This window comes from Dipodomys merriami, unplaced genomic scaffold (genome assembly GCF_024711535.1).
Source record: "Dipodomys merriami isolate MVZ:Mamm:240054 unplaced genomic scaffold, mDipMer1.0.p SCAF_174, whole genome shotgun sequence".
NCBI lineage: Eukaryota > Metazoa > Chordata > Mammalia > Rodentia > Heteromyidae > Dipodomys > Dipodomys merriami.
Window position 1 is genome coordinate 1,200,847 of NW_027203093.1, and position 7,713 is coordinate 1,208,559.

At 65.5% G+C, this 7,713-nt stretch overlaps 1 protein-coding gene across 1 annotated transcript; it reads right to left on the reverse strand.

Annotated features, from left to right (window-relative positions):
* Nucleotides 1-257: 257 nt before the first annotated feature.
* On the reverse strand, nucleotides 258-3,531 carry LOC138829540 (activity-regulated cytoskeleton-associated protein). Its single transcript, XM_070025887.1, has 3 exons — nucleotides 1,598-3,531; nucleotides 1,272-1,396; nucleotides 258-1,043 (listed from the first exon to the last, which is right to left on the reverse strand). The coding sequence occupies exon 1, from the start codon at nucleotides 3,371-3,373 to the stop codon at nucleotides 2,183-2,185; it is 1,191 nt and encodes a 396-aa protein (XP_069881988.1). The 5' UTR covers nucleotides 3,374-3,531; the 3' UTR covers nucleotides 258-1,043; nucleotides 1,272-1,396; nucleotides 1,598-2,182.
* Nucleotides 3,532-7,713: the final 4,182 nt, after the last annotated feature.

The window sequence follows — 7,713 nt, forward strand, 5'->3', positions numbered from 1 at the left end:
GCTGGCTCCCCCAAAACCCCCGTCCAGCAGGAGCTATCCTGGGGGACAGGCCCTGGCTCAGTGCAAGCCCCCCCCCAGACTGAGCCAGGCTTGGGGCTGTGGTAATATCCCCTGAGTGAGGGGCTCCAGGGCCCCCAGAACCGCAGCTCAGGTTCCTCTGGGAGGTGACGTGCACCTCACTGTGCCCACAGGTCCTCAGCCTCGGGACGGGGGTTCCCCCGCAGCCCCCCCTCAGAGAAACAGCAGGGATGCTCAGAGAAGTTTCAGTGCTTTATTAACAAAATCTTGTTTTTATAAAAGAATCTGAGGTGGCAGGGGCGTGGCAGGGTACACAGTCCGGTCGGGGAGGGAGGGGACAGTGGGCACCTGTGGTCTCGACCCCAGGTCCCCTGCACCTGTGCCAGTTAATGAGGAGGGGTATGGCTTCTGCAAAAATAAATCTGTGAGGCTGGCAGGGGCACAGGGGAGCGTCTGTATGGGAGTCTGCAGAATAAATCCCCAGATTCCAGAGTTCCAGTGGGCAAGGCCTGCTGAGCTGCAGGCATGAGCGGCTTCCAGCCCCCAGGACTGGTGCCGGGGATGGACAGGGCCTGAATGGGGCCTAGCCTGGGCAACAGCAGGGCAGGGCAGGATGCCTGGAACAACCCAGCAGGAGAGACCTGGGGGCCTCCTGGGCTGGGCTGGGACCACGGGGAAGGGGCAGTGGCCTCAGGGCTGCTGGAGGGCTCTGGCAGGAAGCGAGGACCACACAGCGAGCAGGGGCTCGGGGCCGGGCGGCCAGGCAGGGAACCCCGCTCCAGCTGTGGTGGCTCTGGGGGCAAGCATCTGGTGGCCAGCGGGGCCAGCGTGGCAAAAGCCCGGGCCCTCACGCTGGCCTGTGCACTGCCAGCTCTGGGGCTGAGCTGGGTGCTGCCCTCTGCCAGGCCACTGCTTCTCCGCAGCCACACTCTCTCTGCTGCTCCAGGACGTGTGCAGGCAGCTCAGAGAGAGGAGAGGGGACCGCGCCAGGCACAGCAGCAAAGACTCGTCGGAAGCCTGGAGACCTGGGGAGAAGCAGAAGCAGCCGGTCAGCGCAGCCACGTGCCAGCCTCACTCAAACTATCTATCAGGGACAGGTGGACAGGTGGATGGGCTGTCTTCCCCAGGCTGGAGTGCCCGACGCTGGCCGAGCCTCTCAGCTCACCCGGAGGTCAGGGGAGTGGGCCACCTGGAGGCCTCATGAGGACAGTGGGCAAGGGGTAGCGTTGGGCAGGAAGGACGGGCTCCATTACCTGGTGTCATTCTCCTGGCTCCGAAAGTGCAGTGTCTTGCCTCAGCCAGCCCCTCTGGGACCCTCTGCCGCTGCGGCTGAGTCATCCGAGCCGATTTCGTCTCCAAACTGCCGTGAATCACTATGCTGGGGCGAGAAAGCACAGGGTCTCTGTGAGCTTGCTCAGCAACCTCCCCCGGCCCAGCCCCCAGCCCAGCCCCTTCTTGAGTCCCTGGAGTATCTGTGTTCCCACGAGGCCATCTCCACCCTGTCCCTCAGCGGCTCCCCCTGAAAACGAACCTGCTCCCCCCCCTCCCCAACTCTAAGATGTCACTGAGCAGGGCTCACCTGAGCGCCAGGAGACACCGGGACATCAGGTCTACTGCTGAAGCTGCTGGAGCTGTGGTCTCAGCTCACCCCTGGCAGGGGCGCCATGCTGCCTGAAGCTGGCCGGCTTGTCCCCGGGGTCCACAAGGGTGGCCGCCGGCTCTACTGCGTTTGCCAGGAGCAGGCGGTGTCCCCAGAAGCCGAAGTTCCCTGGGCACTGGTTCTCTGGAGCTTCTGCCCTGGGGTACCCATGAACTGGAGAGCCCATTGGCTCCTGCCGTCCGGACCAGAGGGCCGGGGCTTTGGAGCAGAATGAGGAAGCTGGGGGTCTTCTGCAGTGGCCTGAGTGTGAGGACGATGGGACCACTGGCTTTGGGGGGAGGGGACAGGAAGACAGACGAGGGGGGGCAGGCAGGAGCCTTGCAGGAGAGTAGCTCCTTTGCTGTTTTGGTTGCTTGTGTCTGCATCAGGCCAGGGGGCGTGTGGGGGCCCAGCTGGCAGAGCCCCCCCCGGAGTGGGGGGGAAATCAGCCCCAGCTCAAGTCCTGGTTGGCAAAAGCCACAGGCTAGGTGTGGCAGGCAGGCTGGGGGGGCCCTGGGCTGGGCTCTATTCTGTCTGTGTCCGGTCACTCGCCATGGACTCGCTGGTGAGGGCTGGAGTGATAGTCTCAGCCTCATCCTCGGCAGGCAGAGGGGGGCCAGCCGGCTCGGAGGCCTGCTCCAGGCCGTCCTGCACCTCCATGCCCCTCTGGATGAGCTGCTCCAGCGTCTTGGGCAGCGGATGCCTCAGGAAGCGCTTGAGCTTGGGCTGCAGTGTGCCCACCACATACTGGATGATCTCCTCCTCGTCGGCGTCCACGTACAGGGTCTGGTACAGGTCGCGCTTGCGCCACAGGAACTGGTCCAGGGGCTCGCCCTGCTTCTGCGGCAGGTCCAGCTCGCGCTGGATGGCCTCCCGGGACAGTGTGCCCTCGCTGTACTGCAGGAACTCTTTCTTGAACTCCACCCAGTTCTTGACCGAGCCCTGCTTGAACTCCCACCACTTCTTGGCTGGCCCGTTCATGTGGTTCTGGATCTGAGACAGCCAATACTCCTCAGAACCGCCCACCTGCCTCAGGTACTCCTCCAGGTGGCTCAGGAACTCCCGGGGGTCCTCAAAGATCTGCGTGTCCACGCCCGGGCTGGGCTGCCCGTCCTCGCCTGGCCCCCAGGGCTGGTACGGCTGGGCCTCGGCAGGCTCCTGCCCCGGCAGCTCGCCGGTGGCGGGGGGCGGGGTGATGGCATAGGGGCTGACGGTGTAGTCATAGCCGTCGGCCTCCTGGCAGTAGCCCTCGGGACCCCCCACGCCCACGGAGACCGTGTGGCGGACGGGCTCGCTGCCCACGGGGTACTTGCCGCCCATGGACTCCAGGCGGTCGGCCCACCGCTCCAGGCGGTAGAAGACCTCCCGCCACACGTGCATCTCGCGCTTCACCCAGCGCTCCAGGTTGGCGATGGTCTCCTGGCAGCGGCACAGGCAGGCTTTGATGGACTTCTTCCAGCGCTGCGAGTCGCTGGTGGGCACGTAGCCGTCCAGGTTGCTCTCCAGCTTGCCCACAGACCTGTGCAGCCCCTTCAGCTCGCGCTCCACCTGCTTGGACACTTCGGCCAGCAGGTGCCGGTGGGTCCTGCGCACGTGCTCCAGCATCTCGGCCCGGCACTTACCGATCTGCAGGATCACATTGGGCTTGGCCGCCGGCCCGCCCCGCGGCCCGGGGTAGGCGTGGAGGCCGCCGGTGGTCATGCGGTCCAGCTCCATCTGCGCGCAGGTGGTGGCTCGGGACGGGCGGGAGGTCGGAGAACTCCTCTGGGTCAGGCGCGGGGAGCCGGGGCGCGGGGCGCGGGGCCGGCAGCGGCGGGTCGGCCAAGCGGGGCAGGCGGATCGGCGGATCGGCTGCTGCCTGCAGCTGAGCCCGGGAAAGGCGGCCACCAGCTCTGCGCCGAGCCTCCGCCGCGGGCTCTTTATGCCGCCGGGGCCCGTGGGCGGCCCCTCGCCGAGCGCCGGCTCCCATTGGCCCCGCGCAGGCCCCGCCCGCCGGCGCCCACCCGCGCCCGGGCCGCGCGCCGAGGACCCGCCCCCCTGCACACCCGGCCTGCGGGAGGTGACTAATGCGCCCCGCGCCGCCCACCCGCTGCGGGGGACCTCGGGGCGCGCGGGGCCGCGGGGGACAGCGGGCCGCGGGACACCTGCCATCCGCCCCGGCCAGGAGGAGGTCCTCAGGTCCTCAGCAGCGGCTGGTGCAGTGTGTACATGAGTGTGTGCCCACACATATGTGCACAGTATATACCTCCACGCGTGTGCGCGCACACACCAGCGCCTGCTAGCCAGGTGCGGCCGGGGCCTGCCCGGGGCCTGGGGGGGGGGGTGAGCCCAGTGTCATAATTGGATCGGCCCTGGGGAGGTGCAGGCTTCACTTAGGTCTCCCGGGAATCTGGAAGCTGCTGTGTGGGGACCGGAGTGGGGACCCGTGTGGGGACCCGAGTGGGGACCGGTGTGGGGACTTGTGTGGAGGGCCAGGAGGGACGCAGGGCCCTGAACACTGCAGGGTGCAGGGCAGAGCCTCCGGCCAGGAGCTCCCAGAGGAGACCGGAGGCTGAAGGGGGAGGGAGGAGGAAGAGAGGGGAGGAGGGCTGGGAGGGAGGGAGGAAAGGGAGGAAGGAGGAGAAGGTGCTGGCAGCACTCGGCAGCCAGAAGAGGCAGAGGAAAGCAAGGCACCATATAAGGAATGGGGCTCCGGAAGCTGAGATTCCCGCAGGAGGGAGGCCCCTTCCGCTTCCCTGGCAACCGCAGTGGTGGGGGGGGGGAAGGGAGGGGGAGGATGCCCTTCTGGACCTCTGAGGCTGGCTGGGCCCGGTCCAGTCTCCATCCTCTGGTGCTCCCTGGGCGACCGGTGGGTGACACACCACCACCCACTGCAGAGGCCCACAGACAGCATGACAGCAGGGACACGGGTCCCCTCTGCCAACGCCCTCTCCCTCTGGCTGGCCACGGGCGTTGTACACTCATATTACCCCACTCGCAGCCATATATACCTATGCCCCCACTCACTCTGCACACTCATGCCCAGCCCTCCTCTGGCTTGTTCAGTCATCCTGGCGCCCTCGCTCCCTGCCCACCCCTCGGAGCCCTCCCTGGTGCTCTGGAGGAGCCTGGGTCCTCTCGGGGCCAGCCTGTCTCCGGCGCTATCCCTGGGCTTCCACCCCTGGGGGAAATGTCTTTCTGGCAAAAAGAAACTCCCCAGAAAGGGCTTTCTTGGCATTTCTAATTAAAGGAGAGTGGGCGGACACAGAAGGGAGGGCCGAGGGGCACCCTTGGGGAGGGGAGCCAGGCAGAGAAGCTACTAGAACAGAGACCAACGGGAGCTTTCCCATGGAGGAATCCCTGGCACCGGAGGCTGCCGGCTGTGTCTGAGCCCTGAGATGCCTGGCTGTCACCAAATGTCTATGCCGTGGGGTCCGGCTGATGAGCCTGTGTGCCGGAGAGGAGCCAACCCCAGTGGTTTACAGGCCAGCCCTAGGTTCCTGGAGCCCACTCGCAGGACAGGCCCTCTGGCCGCTGCCCGCAGGCATGGGAGGCTGTGGGGATGAGTAGGCAAAGGCTGGAGCCGGTGTGGGGCGGTGGACTGGATGGAGGCCAGCATCCTCACCTCTGTTGGGGAGCTAGACCTGGCCAGTTGAGACCCTAACCAGCCGGCGGGGCAAGCGCACCTTAAACCTGACCCCATGGTGAGGCCCCGAGCCCCCAGCTTCCACAGCCTGGGCATGGTGGACCCCTCCTCACCCCTGTCTGTCCCAGCTCCCCAGCTGAAGAGCAGAATGAAGGTCGATCCAGCCGGAGGGAAGGGCAGAGAGCACAGGGCGGGGGATGGGGGCTGACACACAGATCCCGCCTGCCTTCCACCCTGCAGGGTCTTGCAGGGCCTGGTGACAGGTGACAGGCCACAGCCACTGCTGCAGCTCTGGGAACATTTAATCGCTGCCCAATTATCGCCCCAGAAGTCCTCAGCAACCCCCGCACTGGAGCCTGGGGCTCTATTCTTCCACCTCTGGAAAAGAGGCCGGGCTGGCTCCCCCTCCCATCAGCGGGGGGGGGGGAGGAGGGGGGAAGGACTGTGCTCCTCCTGCTCCCCCGCCCCTGCCCTCCTCCAGCCTCAGGCAGGTTTAGAGGGGCTAATCCAGGCTGGGGGCCGCAACAGAGCAGAGGGGACCACTGCCCGTTTCTTGAAGCCTGGCTGTACAGGAGGGGCTGTGGCGGGGAGGGGTTAGGCCAGGGTGAGCATGGGGCCCGTGCAGCCTGGGACTCAAGCAGCTCCCCCCATCTGGCCTCTGGCCCATGGCTCCAGTCTCCCAATTCCCAAGTCTCCAGGTTTTAGGCAGCTTTTGGAATGTCAGGAGCCCCAAAGCCAGAGGGACCGCCCCCCATGTCCTAGCCCCAGCCCAGGCCCCCCCACACCTTGCCTCTGACAGGACTGACAACTGTGAGCCCCCACATGGGGGCTCCTAGTCAGCTAGCCTCTGCCTTCCATTGCAGGGACACAGCTGTCCCTGCCTCTCTCCAAGGGAGGGGTCCCCCTAGTGGGTCCTCAGTGGGGCACAGCAGCCCGCACCCACCCTTGTGCTCTGCCAGCTACTGGGCCTATTTTCACAGGCTTGGTTCTGACCAGTCCCGCCTGCTCCTATCCTAGCTCAGCCGGTTCTCCCTGGTGACCTTCCAGGAGGGGCAGTCAGCACAGCTCGGCAGAGAGGCTGCGATGTCACACACACACACACACACACACTTGCATGCATGTACACACACTATGCACCTACGCACCCACAAACGTGTGCACACAATGCACAAGCGTGTCTGTGCACCCATGATGCCCATGTGTATGCACACATGCACAAACACACTGAGCACTTGTTCCACAGCCCCGGGGCCCCTTGGGTCTAGGCTGAGCTGGGCTGGGCTTGCATCCAGATGCCAGGGCAGAGGGGAGGGGCAGTGATCTGGCCCCTTCCGCTCTCACCTGCTGAGGTCCCGCCATCTTTGAGGGTACACAGGATGGGGGCGTAGGCTTCCTGGCCACTGCTGTGGCTAAGCTGTAGGGTTCTTGCCTGGGACCCCCTCAGTCCCCACTCCTTGACCAGCTGTCCTCGTGGCCAGCTTCCTGCCCACTCCCTTTGCACTGGATGTCCTTTACTGTCCAGGTGCAGGGGTTGCAGCCACACAGCCAGAGACTCAGTCCCTGCTGGCCATGACCCACAGTGACCCACAGCCTGCTCCCCACGCGGGGCTTCCCAAGTGCCCTCCTGGGCCTGTGGCAGGCAGAGCAAGGGGCTGAAGAAGGACAAAAGGGTGGACAGCTCCGGCGCTGCTTCAGTCAGGAGTGAGTGGCAGCTGCTCACCGGAGCCTGCTCTTCTCTTGTGTCCCGGGGAGTGAGCAGGCCAGGGCCAGGCTGGGACTGCAGGGAGCCACCTGGAAGAGTTGAGGCAGGGCTGTCCTGCTGGCCGCCTTGCATGGGGTTGAGTGTCTAGGACTGTGTCTGGGGAGGAGGGGAGGTAGGGCAAGCTCTGATACCTCAGGAGAGGGCTCAAGGGGGTTCCTCTCCTGACAAGAGGTGAGGCACTACAGAAGGGGCGGGGGACACCTGACCTGTCCACCCACCCCACACAGAGCCGCCTCAGGCCCCCACTACAGTGCTGGCTAAGATGGGGAAGGACAGCAGGGGAGAAAGAGTCCAGAAGCTGTGAACCGAGGATGGGGACAGGGGGAACACAGAGGGTTGGACGGCAAGACCAAAGAGGATGAAGGAGACCGTGAGGACAAGGGGGAGGCAGAGAAAGATGGAGAAGCAGAGCTGCAGCTGCCCCAGCTTTCTCAGGAAGTCATCCTTGCCCAGTTTCCACAGGGGGGTCTTGAGAGGGGAGAGACCTGCCCAGGCTGCGGACCCAGCAGCCAGACTGAGCTTCAGGGCGGGGGAAGGGCGGGGGGGGGGTGAGAGAGGCAGGGTGCTGGACCTGGTGGGGCTCCCAGCTCCCTCCCCTGTAGCCACACCCCTCCCCTAGCGGCAGGAACATTTTCTCCCTCCCTCCCCCGTTCCTTTCTTTCCTTCCTT